The sequence below is a fragment of the Lampetra fluviatilis genome, chromosome 58 (assembly GCF_964198595.1).
Source record: "Lampetra fluviatilis chromosome 58, kcLamFluv1.1, whole genome shotgun sequence".
In the NCBI taxonomy this organism is placed as follows: Eukaryota; Metazoa; Chordata; class Hyperoartia; order Petromyzontiformes; family Petromyzontidae; genus Lampetra; species Lampetra fluviatilis.
Window position 1 is genome coordinate 2947500 of NC_136332.1, and position 20781 is coordinate 2968280.

The window sequence follows — 20781 nt, forward strand, 5'->3', positions numbered from 1 at the left end:
TTGCTACATGTGGAGAGACGGTTCCACGACGTGGTCACACGCAGCGGACACTCCTGGGGCGGCTTCCTGGCCATACCGTCTGACTCGCAACGGCCGTGTCTGAGACACTGGGGCAGAGGATCTTGTACTCTTAGTTTTTTCGGTAAAGTCACCACGTAGGTAAAAAATGAAATAAAAATTTATAAAAATAAAATAATAAAAATCACGACGTTTCGGAGGCAACGCAAGTCTCCGTCATCAGGTGGGGACCGTCACAGCCAGATTTGCTGTATCAAGTGAGGCAGAGATTCCAAGATGCAAGTTCTTAAATACAAGTTAAGGGGGAGGAGGGGGGGGGAAGCTTATCTGAATGTGGTAGCCAATGAATGGAACGTATTGGGAGGGGGGGGGGCGGGGCTAAAAGAGAACAAAACGCGTACGTGGACCTGTTTGTGCACATGCTAGAAGAGAACGAAAATGCCCATGTTGTTGTTTTTACCCAGTGTTGGCTGACAATCAAATACAAAAAAGGAGAGTGCTGTTAAACGCTGGGGATGTTAACACTCGGTAAAGTAAAATAGTGCCTGTCAAATAAGATGGTCCAAAAATGTGTAGTTAAATCTTTTTTGCATGTTTAATAACATCTTTCCAATGATAAAAAAGAGAACACGAGGTGTACGTGTACGTGGACCTGTTTGCGCACAAGCACCAGTTGGTGCACACCTACATGGTGACTTTACCGAAAAAACTAAGAGTATGAATCCTTGCAGTCACGAAAGCTTCAAATCTATAATCAGAGGATCTTGGTTGTTAAGAGCTGCCGGGTCTCGGTGTTACCCTCCTGCTCTCTGTCTCTCTCTCAAGGTTTAGGTTTCTTTTACCTAACGGGGATGAGAACGCACGAGACCAGGATTAGTCGCACTTGCAAGAGGGCCCAAGGCGGTGCTTTAGTCTACCAGTAGCGGGAGGGGGGCGATGATTTATCCCTCTTGATTTGAAGCTTTCGTGACTGCAGGAATCCGTACTCTTGTGTGTGTGATTTGTTTTATTTTAGGTATAAAATAAATGAAATATATCACTGCGATTGATTTAATTTTAGGTATCAAATAAATTAAATAAGTCACTGTGATTTGTTTTATTTTAGGTATAAAATAAATTAAATCCATCACTGTGATTTATTAAATTTTAGGTCTAAAATAGATGAAATAAATCACTGTGATTTGTTTTTATTTTCTACCCACGTGACTTTACCGAAAGAACCAAAGAGTATGGATTTCTTCCTCCCTTCCTTCTTATTCCTTTCATTTTTCATCTTCCTCCTTCTTCCGTACAGATTAATAGCGTCGGGTTAAAGATGTAATTTTAGATGTTGTTATCCAACCCCATTGTCTGTTCAGAATCAGGAGTGGATCGTTGTCCGTTCCTCTTTTAAAGCAGTAAAGGCATCGTCAGTGGCGGAGTGTTTACGATGTGGGCAGTCGATGGTCTTCCATAACGGATGCCTCAGGGCAATCTGCTGCAGCTTATTACAGGCAGTCCTCTACTTACCATGGAGATGCGTTACGACGACCCCATCGTAAGTCAAAAATATCGTAAGTCGAAGATGGCCTAGCCTACCCAGGAGTCTTAAAGAACGGTGATAATTTAGCAAAATCGAGCAATTTACAGTACCGTACTGCAGAGGTGTGGACTCGAGTCATGTGACTTGGACTCGAGTCAGACTCGAGTCATGAATTTGATGACTTGCGACTCGACTTGGACTTGCATAACAATGACTTTGTCCCACCTATGAGATGTGGACTCGAGTCATGTGACTTGGACTCGAGTCAGACTCGAGTCATGAATTTGATGACTTGCGACTCGACTTGGACTTGCATAACAATGACTTTGTCCCACCTCTGCCGTACTGTAAAAACTATATGCTGCATGTATTTAGTAATTACAATACTGTATTGCACAGTAAAATGTAAAGTAAAAAAAACAAGGTAAATTCTTAGCCTACCTATATGAACTGAAATTTAATAGAAAGTTTTTTCAGGAAACAATCCTCTCTGCTATAAAAACTTTTAACATGCTTTGAAACACAAAAAACACGGAAAAAAATACACGCGCTAACACCGAGACAACTTAACTCCGTCTACCGCTGTTGAGAGTGAGGAATCACCACACAAGGCGGGAGATGCGTACATCCCGGCAGCGTCCCAACGTACAGTATCGTACCTCATACGCTGCTGCGTTTACCTGCCGCGCGAAATTTAAAATATTTTGCAATTGTGTCGAAGTTTCATGCTGAGTGTCTGATGCTGCTGCTGCTGCTGCGTCCTGTCCAGCGCTTTGAGATCGTTGATGAAAAGCCGCTTTACGAGTGGGATGATTAAATCGTTATCGTCGTCATCTTCTGGCCAAACAAAATCCACGACACCGAACCGTGCAAAAAGACCCGGTCGTCCTAACATCACACGCACGAGACATCGCTCACGTTCTCAGAATGGACCCAGGGGTTGGACACCAAAAATTGCAAGGCTCTCATCCAGCAGTGGATTGAGCAAAGCATGTGCGCGTACGTAGGGGGGGGTGGGCGAGAAGGCCCCCCCCCCTCTCCCCACCCCGCCCCCCCCCCCCCACGGAGTGGTCGTGTTTTGTCGCCGCAGGGAAGGGGGCGACGCTGCTCATCCACGAGGCGACGCTGGAGGACGGCCTGGAGGAGGAGGCTCTGGAGAAGACGCACAGGTGGCAGCAGTGGCAGCAGTGGCAGCAGTAGTAGCAACAGTAGCAACAGTAGCAACAGTAGCAGCAGCAGCAGTAGTATCAGTAGTGGTAGTGGCAGCAGTAGTAGCAGCAGCAATAGTAGCAGCAGTAATAGCGGTAGCGGTAGTCGCAGCAGTAGCAGCAGGAGTAGTGGCAGCAGTAGCAGCAGCAACAGTAGTAGTAGTGGCAGCAGCAGTAGTAGTAGTAGTGGCAGCAGCGGCGGGGGCAGCAGCAGTAGTAGCAACAGTAGTAGCAGGATTAGTTGTGCCAGCAGCAGGAGCAGCAGTAATAGCAGCAGTGGTAGCAGGATGAGCCATAGCAGCAGCAGGAGCAGAAGTAGTAGCAGCAGTAGCAGGATTAGTAGCAGCAGCAGCGGTATCAGGAGCAGCAGTGGTAGCAGAAGCAGTAGTGAGTAGTAGCAGCAGGAATAGCAACATCAGTAGTCACAGCAGTCGTAGTAGTTGTAGCAGCATTAGTATTAGCAGCGTTAGCAGTATGAGTAGCAACAGCAGTAGTAGCAGCCGTATTAGTTGTAGCAGTAGTAGCAGAAACGGCAGGAGTAACAGCAGTATTAGCAGCAGTAGTACCAGCAGGCGTAGTAGCAGCAGTAGTATCAGCAACAGTTGCGGTCGTAGCAGCAGTGAAGCAGTTGTAGCAACACCAGCAGCAGTAGTAACAGTTGTAGCAACACCAGCAGCAGTAGTAACAGCGCCAGCAGCAGCGGTAGTAGCAGCAGTAGCACCAGCAGCGGTAGCAGCAGCTGCAGTCGGAGCAGCAGTAGGAGTTGTAGCAGCAGATGTAATAGCAGCAGCAACAGCGGTAGCAGAATCAGCAGGAGAAGTAGTTGTATAGCAGTAGAAGTTGTAGCAGCAGATGTAGTAGTAACAGCAGCAGTGGTAGCAGAAGCAGCAGTAGTATTTGTAATAGTTTTGGCAGCAGCATCAGCATGCCGTGCGTGCGTCTCAGTGCAGTGGCTCTCGCTTCCGTTGTGAAACCGCGTTGTGTTCAAATCAACCGCGGGGGTCTGCTGTGCGTCTTACTTTCCCGAGCATCTTGTAATCCAGAAAACCCGCACTCCCCCGCACCTCTCCCCCCACATCCCCCCCCACCTCCCCCAACTCCGGGCCCTCTTCTCTGTGTGTGGCAGCACCACGTCCCAGGCTATCGACGTGGGCGTCCGCATGGGCGCCGAGTTCACGCTGCTCAACCACTTCAGCCAGAGATACGCCAAGATCCCGCTCATCCAGGACCTCACGGCGCGCGTTGGAGTCACCTTCGACCACATGCAGGTTGGTCTAGCCTCCCTGTGAGACCCGGTCTCCTGGAGCCGAGTCTCAAGACCCTGAGACCCGGTCTCCTGGAGCCGAGTTTCAAGACCCTGAGACCCGGTCTCCTGGAGCCGAGTTTCAAGACCCTGAGACCCGGTCTCCTGGAGCCGAGTCTCAAGACCCTGAGACCCGGTCTCCTGGAGCCAAGTCTCAAGACCCTGAGACCCGGTCTCCTGGAGCCGAGTTTCAAGACCCTGAGACCCGGTCTCCTGGAGCCGAGTTTCAAGACCCTGAGACCCGGTCTCCTGGAGCCGAGTTTCAAGACCCTGAGACCCGGTCTCCTGGAGCCGAGTCTCAAGACCCTGAGACCCGGTCTCCTGGAGCCGAGTTTCAAGACCCTGAGACCCGGTCTCCTGGAGCCGAGTCTCACGATGCTGGTGGATTCTTACGTCGTGAATCGTGGGCGATGGGGGGCGGTGGCGGTTTGGGGAGAGGGGGGCAGCTGACCTCCATCCAGCAGTGGATTTGATCGTGTTTGATGACGACGACGATTGAATGCCACCTCTGATTCGTGCGTTGTTTTTTTCCTTCTTCTGCCGTGTCCCACCCCCCACCCCCCACACCACAGGTCCGGTTCTCAGACTTTTCAATTCTCCCCAAACTGATCCCTCCGCTCAAGGCCCTGTTCGCAGAGGACATCGAAGAAATGGAGGAGCGCAAGGACAGGAGGTACATTCGTCAGCAGCATCAGCAGCAGCATCAGCAGCAGGATCATCAACAGCAGAAGCAGCAGCAGAAGCAGCAGCAGAAGCAGCAGCAGAAGCAGCAATGGAATCAGGCGCAGCAGAATCGGTCGCAAGAGGAGCAGAAGAAGCGGCAACAGCAACAGCAGCAGCAGCAGAATCATCAGCAGCAGCAGAAGCAGCAACAACAGCAGCAGAATCAGTCGCAAGAGGAGCAGACGAAGCGTGCCGATGCGTCGGATGAATCCGCAGCACTTCCCTCCGTGGAAACCTCGTCCGAGGCCTCGGAACAATCGTCGGTGAAGAGGAGCGCCCCGACTCCTCCCGGCGAGGCGGTGAGCGGCGACGACCAGGACGGAGCGAAGCGAGCGAGGCTGACGAAGGGGGGCGGGGAGGGGGCCGCCTCGCCGTTGTCCTGAGAGAGCGAGCGAGAGGGAGGGAGAGAGCGTCGCGATGGGCGGCGGAGAGAGGAGAAAAGCGGCCAGTGGGAGTCGTGGCAGAGTTGGGAAGAGAGAGAGACATTCTCTGTTTGGTATCCGCACGCCCGGGTCTCGGTGTCCGCGAGACTCGATTCCAGGAGGGGGGCCCCCGGATTTTTCGGGGGGTGGAGGGGTGGGAGTTCGTTAGATTCTAAGACGCTCCGCTGAACAGATTGGGTTTGCAAGAGGAACGTGTTGGGGACGAAACGTCGTTCCGTTTTCCGTTGAGAAACAAAGTTGAGTTGTTGCCGGAGCGTGTGCGCAGAACATCCCGGCAACCAAAAAGTTGTGACACCTGTTTGAAATGGAACTAAAATTGGTTTTAGTTTTGAAGCTTTCGTGACTGCAAGGAATCATCTTCTTAGGTTTTTTAGGTAAAGTCACGTAGAAAGTAAAATAAAATAAAAACAAAAATCACGAAACGTCGTGATTTTTGTTCTTATTTTATTTTACTTTCTACGTGACTTTACCGAATAAAAAACCTAAGAAGATAAAATTGGTTTAAATTTCGATTTAAAGCTTTCGTGACTGCAGGGATTCATCTTCTTGATTCTTTCGGTAAAGTCACGTAGAAGCGAAATACAAAAATGATAAAAATTAAACAAAATAAGTGCTTTATTTCTAATTACATTTTTTTATTTTATTATGTTTAATTTTTATTTTATTATTTCCCTTCTACGTTACTTTACCGAAAGAACAAAGAAGATACAATTGTCTTATTTTTTTTAATTAGAAACGTGCGTCTTTAATTAATATATATAACAAACAAAAAATCTAAGTCACAACTTGGTTTGGAGCAAAGTCCCCGGTGATGTTTCCGTGGTGCATTAGCAACGCGGCGGTGTTACAGCATCCTGTGAGGTAGTGGCAGCACCTGTGATGATCACAACACGGCAACGGACGCTTGAAGCGAGGATCTCAGCGGTGCCAGCTCCGTGTCACCCAGACAGCCAGGATCTCATCGGTGTTGGCTGTGTCTCTTGGCACGGCCATTATGACCCCTCAATAAAAGACACCCAGACAGCTAGGATCTCAGCGGTGTTGGCTGTGTCTCTTGACACGGCCATTATGACCCCCCCTCAATAACAAAACACCCAGACAGCCAGGATCTCAGTGGTGTTGGCTGTGTCTCTTGACACGGCCATTATGACCCCCCCTCAATAACAAGACACCCAGACAGCCAGGATCTCAGCGGTGTTGGCTGTGTCTCTTGACACGGCCATTATGACCCCCCCTCAATAACAAGACACCTAGACAGCCAGGATCTCAGTGGTGTTGGCTGTGTCTCTTGACACGGCCATTATGACCCCCCCTCAATAACAAGACACCCAGACAGCCAGGATCTCAGCGGTGTTGGCTGTGTCTCTTGACACGGCCATTATGACCCCCCCCCCCAATAAAAGACACCTAGACACCCAGGATCTCAGCGGTGTTGGCTGTGTCTCTTGACACGGCCATTATGACCCCCCCTCAATAACAAGACACCCAGACAGCCAGGATACCAGCGGTGTTGGCTGTGTCTCTTGACACGGCCATTATGACCCCCCCTCAATAACAAGACACCCAGACAGCCAGGATCTCAGCGGTGTTGGCTGTGTCTCTTGACACGGCCATTATGACCCCCCCTCAATAACAAGACACCCAGACAGCCAGGATACCAGCGGTGTTGGCTGTGTCTCTTGACACGGCCATTATGACCCCCCCCCCAATAAAAGACACCTAGACAGCCAGGATCTCAGCGGTGTTGGCTGTGTCTCTTGACACGGCCATTATGACCCCCCCTCAATAACAAGACACCCAGACAGCCAGGATACCAGCGGTGTTGGCTGTGTCTCTTGACACGGCCATTATGACCCCCCCCCCCCCAATGAAAGACACCCAGACAGCCAGGATCTCAATGGTGTTGGCTGTGTCTCTTGACACGGCCATTATGACCCCCCCCCCCCAATAAAAGACACCCAGACAGCCAGGATCTCACCGGTGTTGGCTGTGTCTCTTGACACGGCCATTATGACCCCCCCAATAAAAGACACCCAGACAGCCAGGATCTCAATGGTGTTGGCTGTGTCTCTTGACACGGCCATTATGACCCCCCCAATAAAAGACACCCAGACAGCCAGGATCTCAATGGTGTTGGCTGTGTCTCTTGACACGGCCATTATGACCCCCCCAATAAAAGACACCCAGACAGCCAGGATCTCAATGGTGTTGGCTGTGTCTCTTGACACGGCCATTATGACCCCCCCAATAAAAGACACCCAGACCCAGGATACCAGCGGCGACCTATAAATATTCGCGTGGTGACGTTTCAGAAATTGCCCCTTGAGAGCAACGTGGCTATGATAGGTTGACGGCCGGTTGGTCACAACGAAAGACGGGGGAGATATTTTGTATTTTATTTAACTTGCCGACTCCCGTGTGCCCCTACTGGACATCTCGTGCGAAAGAGCTTCACGGCTCATCGGATTCCTCCTCCAGTCTAAAATAAAGATTCTCATTCCGGTTTGTGGTTTATTTTTTACGTTTTTAGTCCGGCAGTTGAATCGGTGTGCTTGAGTTTGTAGCGGCGTTGTGACGCGTGCGCAGGAGCCTCTTTAAGTGACTGGCTGTCGTGACTTAATAAACAAAGGGCCCCTCACCCCATCTCGTTGTTCACAACATTGCATTGCGCGGCTCTCGATAATATTGATGGTTTTTTAAAAAACTAACAACCAAAAAAAAATATAAACTGCCTCCCTCTTATTTTGTTGGTCAAAGGTTATCGGCATGTTTGGTTCTGGTGGCCCCCCCACCCCAACCATTGGAGACCATTGGTGACCCCCCCCCCCCCCAAGTCCACCCCCCCCCCATTCACTTCCCAATGGTTCTCCGTGAAACAGACGCGTTCCCTCCCACGGCTGCCGTTGCTCCGAGCTGGGAGTCTCGAGACCGCCGTGACGCGGTGCCTCCTGCAAGCCCCCCCCCCTCCTCTCATTCAGAGTCGGGGCCGTCCATAAGTTGGGGGGGGGGGCTGGGGTGAACCCCACCACGTGCCCCCCCTCCTTTCATTCAGAGTCGGGGCCGTCCATAAGTTGGGGGAGGTTGGGCCCGGGGCGAACGACCACCGCGTGCCCCCCTCCCACCGCGTGCCCCCCTCCCCGACGAATGACTGGCATCCGAGAGCGAAACGTCTAAGCACACGGCCTGCCCCCCCCCCCCAATGTTGTTCGCCTGTTGGTGCCCTCTGGGCTAACGCTGGTTGAGACGAGGCTCTAACTCGGGTGGGGAACCTTGTTTCTGCCAAGGGCCACTTGGATATCTATAACATCATTCGCGGGCCATACAAAATTATCAACTTAAAAATTAGCCCGTTATTTTTGCTCAAACATTTAATTAACTCGCCCCTAATGCTATGGGCTGGAACTGCTTCTCTTTGGGCGAGGCGCGTGATGTTAGCTGGTATTGATGATGTTGCTGCTACTCGCAACTGATTTGCCAGGATTGCTCCTAGATTTGTTGAATTTCGAGTCCCGCCTGCGGTTGCCTTGGCAGGGCCACACCAAATGATTTCGTGGGCCTCGTACGGCCCGCGGACCGGAGGTTCCCCACCCCTGGTCTCAAGAAAGCCGTCCTCTGGTGTGGACCAATCCGTTTCGAACACAATGCATCATATAACTAGCAGAGCATGTTTGTTTTGTTTGCATGTTAACGAGTTTGTGTGGTCAATGCAGACAATCCTTGCAAAAAGGTTTCAGTTTTGTGTTTTAACATCTTCACACAACTCCTGTTTTTAAATCCTTTATATTAAGTTCACTTGCTTGCGCGCTTACGACCGTGCAAATCTTTCGGTCGTTTTTTAACCCACTTCCCGTGATCCAATCGTGCTGACATTTTGCACACAGACTCGTTGTGCGTGACAATTTATTTTCCTGAATTTTTTTCTAAAATTTTAGGAAAAAATACATTTTATTTAATTACCAATTGCTTAATGGTGGCAGGCAATCATCTGACCCATAGGTGGCAGCCATCTCAAGCCAGAGGACGAGAGGACTCTAGCCTCCACGCATATAAAGGATTTATAGTGAAAAACTTTGTTTTTACGGGTTAATTTTTGCACCATTGGAACCTCATTTGCCAGTAAAAAAAATGATAATTGTTTTTTTACCCTTCTATCTGACAACAAAACTGACACCTTTTTTTTTACAAGGAGTCATGTTTTCATAGACCACAATACCTGCAGTCATAATGCAAACAAAAAACACAACTCTGATAATGTGCACTGTCCTTGAAGTTGATTGGTCCACACCCGAGACAGCTTTCCTTAGAGCCTAGTCTCACATGGGTTGGACCAGATGACGCCAAAAGGCGCAAATAAAAAAAAAGGTGTCAGTTTTGTTGCCAGATGGAAGGGTAAAAAAACAATTATCAACTCCTGTTTTATTGCCAGAAAGTGTCAATCCTATTCTCATATCACGTGGTGTGTGTCCCCCTTTCCTTGACAACTCTCCCCACGCTGCCCTCTCCTCCATCTCTCTTCCCGCTCATCCATCGCACCGCACCAACCCTCCCCACCACCTCCTCCTGTTCTTCTGCCTTCTTCCTCATCATCTCTCTCCCTCCACTCGCATCACTCGCATCATTGTCCTGTCGTCCCTCCAAAACACACTCAACTTTTACACTCACACCGCACAGTACACACGTACACAGGCCCACAACGCAGATAAAAACAAGTATAACCCGTAAAAACAAAGTTTTTCACTATAAATCCTTTATATGCGTGGCGGCTAGAGTCCTCTCGTCCTCTGACTTGAGATGGCTCAGATGATTGCATTGCACCATTAAGCAATTGGTAATTAAATATAATATTTTTGTCCTAAAAAGTGTAAAATTTTGGAAACAAATTTTCACGAACATTAATTGTCACGCACAACGAGTCTGTGTGGAAAATGTCAGCTCGATTGGATCACCGGAAGTGGGTTAAAAAACAACCGAAAGATTTGCACGGTCGTAAGCAAGCAAGCGAACTTAATATAAAGGATTTAAAAACCACGTTGGCAACATTCATGGCTTAAACAAGAAAGTTTCAACGTACTCAATTTATTTAATAAAACGTTCCTATATTACACGCCCCAGAGTTGATCAACATTCAACTTTGCTTGGCAATAATTTGGCTATATTCGCCGCTAGTTTGTATAAAATCAGCTTAGCATCAGCATCGTCATTATCGTCGTCGGCACGCTTTGAGTCAACGTAAAACGCACTCACGACTAAATCCGTGCCAGCTTGGGCCAACAACAACAACAAACATGAAGTTTTGTGTTTTTCTGTTCTAAAAATATAAAACCCCCATCATGTCTAAACTCTTGTAAGAAGAACAATAATACAACGCGTCGTCAGTTTAACACGTAGGAGTCGGAGGACAAGGCTTTGGCGACCAACTATTTATAAACAGAAGGGTTTTTTTGGGTGGGGAGTGGGTGTTAGATCGCGTAAATATAAATGTGTCGTTAAAGCCGCCGCCACCCGACACGTAGGGTAGGGGTTTGTCTCGTAAACAAAACCTGCCGATTAGTTAGATGTAGATGCCACTGGTTCTTCACGTTCTGCAGATGTAGATGCCACTGGTTCTTCACGTTCTGCAGATGTAGATGCCACTGGTTCTTCACGTTCTGCAGATGTAGATGCCACTGGTTCTTCACGTTCTGCAGATGTAGATGCCACTGGTTCTTCACGATCTACAGATGTAGATGCCACTGGTTCTTCACTTTCTACAGATGTAGATGCCACTGGTTCTTCACGTTCTGCAGATGTAGATGCCACTGGTTCTTCACGTTCTGCAGATGTAGATGCCACTGGTTCTTCATGTTCTGCAGATGTAGATGCCACTGGTTCTTCAAGTTCTGCAGATGTAGATGCCACTGGTTCTTCACGTTCTGCAGATGTAGATGTCACTGGTTCTTCACATTCTGCAGATGTAGATGCCACTGGTTCTTCACGTTCTGCAGATGTAGATTCCACTGGTTCTTCATGTTCTGCAGATGTAGATGCCACTGGTTCTTCATGTTCTGCAGATGTAGATGTCACTGGTTATTCACATTCTGCAGATGTAGATGCCACTGGTTCTTCACGATCTACAGATGTAGATGCCACTGGTTCTTCACTTTCTGCAGATGCCACTGGTTCTTCACGTTCTGCAGATGTAGATGCCACTGGTTCTTCACGTTCTGCAGATGTAGATGCCACTGGTTCTTCACGTTCTGCAGATGTAGATGCCACTGGTTCTTCACGTTCTGCAGATGTAGATGCCACTGGTTCTTCACGTTCTGCAGATGTAGATGCCACTGGTTCTTCACGTTCTGCAGATGTAGATGCCACTGGTTCTCCACGTTCTGCAGGTGTAGATGCCACTGGTTCTTCACGTTCTGCAGATGTAGATGCCACTGCTTCTTCACGTTCTGTATGTCTGGTGGCCGGGCTGAGCTGATGGGGTCAAGTGTTCCCACACTTGACCCCACTGGGGTTTTCGGGGTTTTTTTCCCGGTCATTGTCCAACAAACCGAAGTTCAACTTGACATCAACCACGAACCGCCAGCCCGGTCTGCGTTGGTTCACCACCAAACCCCCAAACACCCACCCCACCCAGCTTGTCCCGTGTGTGTATATATATGAAGGGTACACGCCGTACAACATGTTTGGAATCGACAGCAGTAAAGTTGGACTTGCAAACAAATGGACTTACAAACAGACCCCTGGAACCTAAGTCGTTCATACGCAGAGGAGTCCCTGTATCTTTTGTTTCGTGTCATTACTTAATATTTTACTCATGTTATTTTCTAAAAAAAAATTTAAGTTGGGCAAACTACCCTGATTAAACTTACCCTAACATTTAAATTCCCGCCCCACCCTAAAAAAAACCTTATAGCTGAATTTTTTGTTCATGTTCGGGTCATATGAATCCTCGTTTTTATTTGTGGTATTCAGAGGGAGACGTGAATGCGTTCTGTCACCAGGGGTGCGTGGCCCGTGGGCTGGTCCGCATTCGCATCGGCCGAGCGGTCCGCGGGGGGCCTCGAAATAAAGTTTGAGAAACGTCGCTCCGGCTGGGGGAAGGCCCCTTCCGCCGTGAGCGGGTGCGTGAGCGAGAGCAGTCGCAGGCCGCGCCTTTACCCAGTGTCCGGCACGCCTTGCGAGGGCCGAACGGGGCCTGCCGAAGATCCCCCTCGCGTTCGTACCCGCACGGCTGCTTCTAGCGCGCTGCTGCTTCTAGCGCGCTGCTGCTTCTAGCGCGCTGCTGCTTCTAGCGCGCTGCTGCTTCTAGCGCGCTGCTGCTTCTAGCGCGCTGCTGCTTCTAGCGCGCGGCTGCTTCTAGCGCGCGGCTGCTTCTAGCGCGCGGCTGCTTCTAGCGCGCGGCTGCTTCTAGCGCGCTGCTGCTTCTAGCGCGCTGCTGCTTCTAGCGCGCGGCTGCTTCTAGCGCGCGGCTGCTTCTAGCGCGCGGCTGCTTCTAGCGCGCGGCTGCTTCTAGCGCGCGGCTGCTTCTAGCTCGCGGCTGCTTCTAGCGCGCGGCTGCTTCTAGCGCGCGGCTGCTTCTAGCGCGCGGCTGCTTCTAGCGCGCGGCTGCTTCTAGCGCGCGGCTGCTTCTAGCGCGCGGCTGCTTCTAGCGCGCGGCTGCTTCTAGCGCGCGGCTGCTTCTAGCGCGCGGCTGCTTCTAGCGCGCGGCTGCTTCTAGCGCGCGGCTGCTTCTAGCGCGCGGCTGCTGCTAGCGCGCGGCTGCTTCTAGCGCGCGGCTGCTTCTAGCGCGCTGCTGCTTCTAGCGCGCTGCTGCTTCTAGCTCGCTGCTGCTTCTAGCGCGCGGCTGCTTCTAGCGCGCGTGTTAACCTTTAAACACAAAAAATAACGCGCGCAAAGTTTCTTTCATCGGCGTAGGCGTACACGCAATATATCGTTTGGTGGGAAACGGCATACGGGATTGGCGAGAGCAACACACCCAGGCCTGGGGACTGAACCCAGGGGGCCAGGCCCCCCCCCGCCTTCGCCCGAGACGAGACGGAACACCACGATGAGGTGTCCGTACGAGGACCGATCTCAGAGTCTCTTCAACGACAAAAGATCGCCCCCCCTCCTCAATCCCGTGTCGTGTCGGGGGTAAGTGCCGTTTGGCGAGCACCACCACCACCAGCAGCAGCAGCATTTGGCGTTTGAGGCGGATTCTGGGGGGGGGGGCCGGGGGGGCCAGGGGGCCGTCGACTCGTCTCTGTCGGCGTCGAGGGCTCCGGCGTTCGTCGCCCAAGCGTCGCCGGGGCGACTTCACTCGAGCATCGAGTTGAGCTGGCTCGCGAGGTCATCGAACATGCAGCCAATGTCATCCAGAATGTCTGCCGGCGTCTTCTGCTGCTGCTGCTGCTCCTCCACGTCGTATCTGCAAGGGGGAAGCGCGCACACACACGCACACACAGCGTCATCACCAGCGTAGCGCTGCAGCGGTGAGCCAAGCCAGCGTCTGCCCAGCCGCGCGCATACTCCTTGATCCACACCGCTGTTGCGTGCGCCTCTTAGCGAAGGGGCGTAGCGTAGGACACACTCTCACAGTTGCAGAGGATCGTGAACGTCTGCCGTGCCGTGCCCAATTCCGTCAATACACAATACACGCGCGGTTTATCCGATTTTGCGGATTAACCGCGCTCCTGAGATTTTGACGTGAAATAACGACTCATGGATTTTCCCTTAAGCCCAACAATTTATAATCTAACAACAGTTATACATCGTTATTTTTTGGAAATGTTTATAACCGAACAAATGTGTTGCTCTGGTTGATCTGAAATCCACGGGCACACGGGAGGGGGTGGGATGTGGCGAGGGTCAAGCACGTCGCGCGGGCTCATATGTGCTCGTTCGAGGGCCCGGTCGGCCTCAGGGTGAGGCCCAGGACCCCGAATCGAAGGATCGCCGCACCCGCTGGGCCGCTCGGCCCAACGAAGACGCGCCACCCTTTAAAAATCGTCCGGAGTGAAAACTCACTTGCTGTCGAACTGCTTTTTGCAGTTTAGTTTGTCGTCTCCAAAAAACCGCCACCCCGCCGAATGAGATTGCAAACCGGGACCTGTACCTCAGGACCGATTCAAGATGCGTAACGCGGGGGGACGTAACGGAGAGAAGGCTCAGGTGGCTGGGACACGTGCTGAGAATGGAACGCGAGTCCATAGCGAAAGCCGCCCTCCCGTGGACACCAACAGGGGAAGAGACCACGGGGGGGGGGGGGGGGGCAGGCCCAAGACCGCCTGGCGAAGGCGCCGTTCAAGACCAACGAAAGGCCGTGGGGGGGCCGCCCGTCTTGGGGTGAAGCGGAGAAAGCTGCTCCAGACCGTCCGGCACGTGGCGTGGGCTTGTTGTGGCCACGTGCTCCACGCGGACCGTGGATGAGTCGGTGAGTGAGTGCCCTCCCCCCTAACCCGGTACCTCGGATTGCCACGGTTGGCTACGTACGGTGCGGACAGAAGTTCGACACGCATGCATCCTACACGCTACTGTACCGTGCACTGTACACGTTCAACAGCCATACGTGTAACGCATTGTCAATTATATTCATTCATTCATCCCGCCCCCTCCCCCCCAACTTTGCGTAAGAAGTTCTCACAAGTGATGCCATCACCTCTACCCCTCCACGTCTACCCCTCTGTTTAAGGAACGAGACAGGAGGACTTCTCCACAAATCTGGCTGCTGTCCGCCTGATGAAGCTGGTTGTAATTACTGGCGAAATGTCGTGCGCTCAGATTGTAAACGTTGTGGCTTTGCACTCCAACACACTAGCGGTGTTGCTGTACTGGTAACGAATCGGCACGTTCCGTTCACGTGACAAACCTCACTAATTGGCTTCGCCGGGGTGGTGGCGGGTTTAAAGACGCATTTATATATTTACGCGATCTCACCCCAAAAAGCCTCTACCGTGGGTGTGACGCAAACCCCCACACGCAACTCACCTCACGACCTTTCCGCTCGGGAACTCGCCCTCTGGCCCCGCGCAGTCGGGAGCCAACGGGAAGCCCATGTAGGTCCTCGCGGCCGCCGGCACGCCGCCGTTGCCGCGCTGAGGTTTTGCCGAGGCCGGCGGCGGAGGAGGCAACCCGCGGCACAGATTCGAGACCTGGCGCTCGAACGACGGCCGCGCCGGCGTCCCCGGCCGCTCGTCGGCCCCGGCGGCGACGTCCCCGGCACCGCCGGACGGGAACGCCCGCCCCACCGCTTCTTGACCGGCCGCCGGGCGCCGGAGCGCCGAGCGCTCGCTCGAGCGGCCGCTCCAGCGGTCCTCCCCCCGGCTCGTCGGCGTGCCCGACTCCGTCCCGCCGAGGCGCGGCGAGGGAGGGGCGACGCTACAGCCGCCGCCGCCGCCGGCGCCGAACGCGACGACCGCCGCCCTGCGGTCGACCGGCGGGCGCAGGAACCCCGGCCCGGCCGGCGGAGCCTCTCGCGTCGACCGGCCGGGAGGCGGCGACGGCAAACGCTCAGCGGCCGAGAGGGAGCCGCTTCCGTCCCGCCCTCCGCTCCACCGGATCACCTGCGTGGGCACCCCCCCGGTCGCGCCGTGCGGTTTGGCGGCGGCGGGAGAGCGCCAGCCCGTCGCGTGCTCGTCGACGCCGGGTCCGCCCGCCCTCGCCGGGCCCGGCGGGCCGCCGCGGTCCGCCCCGGCCTCCTGCGACACGGAGGGCCAACGCTCGAGGGTTCTGCCGGCCGCGGTGCGGGCGGTGCCGTCGTCCGGACTCACGGCGCTGCCCTCGCCCGGGCTGACGACCGTCCGGCCTTTCGGATAAACGACGCTCACATTCGGACTGACAGTTCTGCCGATCGGATTGACGGCGGTGACGCTTGGGTTGTTTACCGCCAATTCGCTCGGCCTCTTCTGTGATTGCTGCCGCCAGAGCTGCTGCTGCTGCTGCTGCTGCTGCTGCGGCTGCTGCTGCTGCTGCTGCTGCGGCTGCTGCTGCTGCGGCGGCTGCTGCGGCTGCCGATCTGGCGCGACGAGCGCCGCTCCGCCGAGCGACGCGGCGAACGTCGACCTCTCCAGCAGAGCGGCGAGGCGTCGCACGTTTGCCGGCGCGTCCCCGTCCCCGCCGCCGTCGCTCCTGCTCGACGCTTCTCCCCCCCCTCCGACCGACAGACCGCTGTTGCTGCTGGCGACGCTGCTGCTGCTGCTGCCTCCGATGCCGCTGCTGCTGCTGCTGCTGCCACCGATACAGCTGCTGCTGCTGCCTCCGATGCGGCTGCTGCCGCTGCTGTAGCCGCCGCCGCTGACTGAAGCGGAGCGCTTGGGGGGCGGCGGCGGGGGTCCCTTCCTCTTCTGCCGCATGGCGAACGAGTTGCTCCGCGCGAGGCCTCCGTCCGCGGGCGGCGGGGGCGCCGCGCTGGCGCGCGACCGCAGCGACGCACTTCTCGCGAATCCCCCAAAGCCGCCGGCGCCGCTCGGCTCCGGCGGCGAGCCGGGCCGCAGGAGAAACTCCGGCGGAAATTTCGGCGGCAAGGGAACGGCGGCGGCGGCGGCACGTTGCCTTCCGACTGCCGACAGCGCCCGCTGAAAGTCCTCGGAGACCTTGAGCGGGAACGGGGGAGCGGCGGGGGGAGCGGTCGGAGTAGCTGGGCGGGGAGCGGCGGGGTGAGCGGCGGGGTGAGCGGCGGGATGAGTGGGAGGGTGAGCGGCGGGGTAAGCGGCGGGGTGAGCGGCGAGGTGAGCGGCGAGGTGAGCAACAGGGTGAACGGTCGGAGTAGCGGGGCGCGGAGCGGCGGGATGAGTGGCGGGGTGAGCGGCGGGGTGAGCGGTCAGAGTAGCGGGAGGGGGAGCGGCGGGCCGCGTCGGCGGGAACACGAACGCCGCCGTCTGCTGCTGCTGCTGCTGTTGCTGCTGCAGCTGCTGCTGCTGCTGGCGCGAGCCGCGCCGCCCCAGCTGGTGAAACGGCGCCGGGCTGCCCTCGTCGGCGAAGTCGGACGCGTTGCTGAGGCCGCTGTCGCTGCCGGGGCCGCTGCTGAAGAGGGCGGCGGTGCCGCCGGGCAGGCGGGCGGCGCTCTGGACCTGCGCCGCCTCGCGCCTCTGCAGCGCCTTGAGCCTCTTGGCGGCCAAGAGGAGCCGCTTTTGGTGACCTGCAGGAAGTTGGGGGTGAGGGGGGGGTCGGGAGGGGGGTCGGGAGGGGGGTCAGGAGGGGGTCACGCGTTGTGAACGCTGCCCCAAGACGTTGTCGCACTGGGCCCACGGACGCCTCCACCGGCACAGGGCGGCATCGGTGGTTGTAAGTGTGAGCGGTTGTGAGCACGGGCGTGCGAGGGTACTACTGGAGGAAACGACGGAGAATGAGGAGCGCTACAGCGGTCGTTTTTTACCCTTCTATCTGGCAACAAAACTGACACCTTTTTTTACAAGGAGTCATGTTTGCATTGACCACAATACCTGCAGTTTGCTACTGGCAAATGAGGTTGCAATGGTGTTAATGCTTACCCCGAGCTCTCATACTCTGATGGTGCATTGTCTTTGAGTTGTGCGCCTTTTGGCGTCATCTGGTCCAACACCATGTGAGACTAGGCTCTAAGAAAAGCTGTCTCGGGTGTGGACCAATCAATTTCAATGACAGTGCACATTATCAGAGTTATGTTTTTTGTTTGCATTCCGACCGCAGGTATTGTGGTCAATACAAACATGACTCCTTGTAAAAAAGGTGTCAGTTTTGTTGCCAGATAAAAGGGTAAAAAAACAACTATCATATTTTGCTACTGGCAAATGAGGTTCCAATGGTGTGCGTACTTTGTGTGTATGTGTGGAGAATTAGGAGACTCGTGAAAAACGCAGTGGGAGGCGGTCGCCCTCCAACAACAGCGGAGGGCAGAGGAGCGATGCTCAGGACGAAATGGCACAGCAGGGGGCACAGGTGGTGCATCGGCCAGTAGTCATCTCAGTCAGCCAACCCATGGCACCTGCTGGGTCTGCCCCGTGACCTCCTGTCAGCAGAGAGCCTTCGACACTTCACGTGGCCTCGGAGTGCACCTGGCCTGGCACAGGCGCCGTGGTGACGTCACCGCCTGTTGCTGTGGTTGTTGTTGTGTAGAATGACATCTATGTATATAGTCCGCGTGCATGTGTTCGCGTGCGAGCCAGTTACCTAGTTTAGTGATGCCTATCTCCTGCAGGTCTTCCAGCGTTATCTCGGAGATAAAATCCACCTTGTCGTAGCCATTGTCAGCCAAGGTGGCGTGGTAGTGGCCAAGGCCTATTTGAGACAGCCATTCGCGCAGCGTGGCCTGCGAGAGACGTACGCACGCACGATTAACACGCGTCACTCGGTGCACGTTTGGCATTTGGCGCTGTCGTTCTTGCATGGGGTGGGTGGGAGGAGGCGGGCAGTGCCCTCGGCTGACCGGTTTGGTGGTCGGCAGCTCGTCCGCCACGGCAAGCCGCGAGATTTCCAAGCCGACGATTTTCCTGTGGCCTGGCTTGGTGATTCCCACGGCCGCGACGTCCTGCCGGACCACGCGCACACGGGGGGGGGGGGGGGGGGAGACGCTCGTGTGACCCTTGAACCCCCCTCTCTCTGTCTCTCCGTGTCTGTGTCTCTCTCGTCTCTCTCCGTTTATCTCTCCGTCTCTCTTTGCTGGTGACTTTGTGTGTTTCATATCGGAATCGCCTCCAGTGCTGTTGCTGCTGGCGGCAATAAAGGTTGTTTAAAAGTCAAAAGTCTCTGTCTCTCTCTCCGGGATGCTGGCACGACGGTCGGTAGGTCGCAGAGGTCACAATCGGGTACCCGATACCCGTACCCTACCCGATACCCTTAACGGGTACCCGTTTGTGACCCTGGTGCGGCCGGGTACGGGTAACGGGTAGGCCGTGAGTCACTGGTGAGTCACCGTTTGTCACTCATTTCGGGTGGGGTACGGGTACGGGTAGGGAACGGCTACCCGTACCCGACTGGGTACGGGTACGGGTACCCATTTGCGACCCTGGTGCGGCCGGGTACAGGTAAGGAATCAAAACCCGTTTGCGACCTCTGCTAGGTCGGCATGATCTGGACGCAGGTTTTTGTTCAACTCGCCCCAGTGACCGCTCTGCGTCCGGAACCCAGAGGCCGTCACGAGAGACTCGCCGGGAGAGTTTGAAGCGTTTTGAACAGGGCCCCCGCGTTCATAAAATTGTTTTATCTCCATGCTATTATCTCTGACATCAATAAATAAAAACATGTGGGGTCTCAAGGTAGTGTGGGGGAGGGTGGTAATCCCCCCCCTCACCACTGCCCCAACCCCCGATCGCTACCCCCCCCCCACCACTGCCCCAACCCCCCATCGCTACCCCCCCCCCCCCCACCACTGCCCCAACCCCCCATCGCTACCCCCCCCCCCCACCACTGCTTCCTTCCATCGCTGCCCCCTCCCCCACCACCACTGCCCCCCGCCCCTCTCCTCCCCTCTGGCCAGCAGTGGCGTGAGCAAGCAGCGCTTGCAGGGCTGCACCTCTACCTTGAGCCCGCGCGCAGGCTGCAGTTGAAGGCGGAGATCAACTCGTCGTCTGTGGTTGCTCTTCTTCATTTCTCGCTCACGAAAGGTGCAGGGGCTCCCCTGCTTACGAACTTTACTCCCGTCGATTCCAAACGCGTTGTACGGCGTGTTCACTAAACACGGGGAGTGGCTTTACAAGTTGTATAATCTCCTGGAGGTGTAGATGCCACTGGTTCTTCACGTTCTGCAGATGTAGATGCCACTGGTTCTTCACGTTCTGCAGATGTAGATGCCACTGGTTCTTCACGTTCTGCAGATGTAGATGCCAATGGTTCTTCACGTTCTGTAGATGTAGATACCACTGGTTCTTCACGTTCTGCAGATGTAGATGCCACTGGTTCTTCACGTTCTGCAGATGTAGATGCCACTGGTTCTTCACGTTCTGCAGATGTAGATGCCACTGGTTCTTCACGTTCTGCAGATGTAGATGCCACTGGTTCTTCACGTTCTGCAGATGTAGATGCCACTGGTTCTTCACGTTCTGCAGATGTAGATGCCACTGGTTCTTCACGTTCTGCAGATGTAGATGCCACTGGTTCTTCACGTTCTGCAGATGTAGATGCCACTGGTTCTTCACGTTCTGCAGATGTAGATGCCACTAGTTCTTCACGTTCTGCTGATGTAGATGCCACTGGTTCTTCACGTTCTGCAGATGTAGATGCCACTGGTTATTCATGTTCTGCAGATGTAGATGCCACTGGTTCTTCGCGTTCTGCAGATGTAGATGCCACTGGTTCTTCACGTTCTGCAGATGTAGATGCCAATGGTTCTTCACGTTCTGTAGATGTAGATACCACTGGTTCTTCACGTTCTGCAGATGTAGATGCCACTGGTTCTTCACGTTCTGCAGATGTAGATGCCACTGGTTCTTCACGTTCTGCAGATGTCGATGCCACTGGTTCTTCACGTTCTGTAGATGTAGATGCCACTGGTTCTTCACGTTCTGCAGATGTAGATGCCACTAGTTCTTCACGTTCTGTAGATGTAGATGCCACTGGTTCTTCACGTTCTGCAGATGTAGATGCCACTGGTTCTTCACGTTCTGCAGATGTAGATGCCACTGG

General features: G+C 54.3%; 3 protein-coding genes across 3 annotated transcripts in view; 1 reads left to right on the top strand and 2 right to left on the bottom strand.

The window, feature by feature from the left end:
- The window catches only part of ELAC2 (elaC ribonuclease Z 2), a 54689-nt gene extending 46667 nt beyond the window's left edge, over nucleotides 1-8022 (top strand). The window contains exons 22-24 of the mRNA XM_078880743.1: nucleotides 2631-2709; nucleotides 3875-4016; nucleotides 4624-8022. Of these exons, the coding sequence (XP_078736869.1) occupies nucleotides 2631-2709; nucleotides 3875-4016; nucleotides 4624-5157 (755 nt within the window). The 3' untranslated portion in view covers nucleotides 5158-8022. The remainder of the gene's footprint in view (nucleotides 1-2630; nucleotides 2710-3874; nucleotides 4017-4623) is intronic.
- Nucleotides 1-20781, bottom strand: part of TBC1D24 (TBC1 domain family member 24) — a 525632-nt gene that overhangs the window by 336881 nt on the left and 167970 nt on the right. The gene's annotated exons all lie outside the window — the stretch shown is intronic.
- LOC144950518 (uncharacterized) overlaps nucleotides 13501-20781 on the bottom strand; it is a 63753-nt gene continuing 56472 nt past the window's right edge. The window contains exons 12-16 of the mRNA XM_078880656.1: nucleotides 18587-18688; nucleotides 18331-18469; nucleotides 16457-17320; nucleotides 15172-15988; nucleotides 13501-13612 (exon numbers count right to left, since the gene is read on the bottom strand). Coding sequence (XP_078736782.1) covers nucleotides 13501-13612; nucleotides 15172-15988; nucleotides 16457-17320; nucleotides 18331-18469; nucleotides 18587-18688 — 2034 coding nt within the window. The remainder of the gene's footprint in view (nucleotides 13613-15171; nucleotides 15989-16456; nucleotides 17321-18330; nucleotides 18470-18586; nucleotides 18689-20781) is intronic.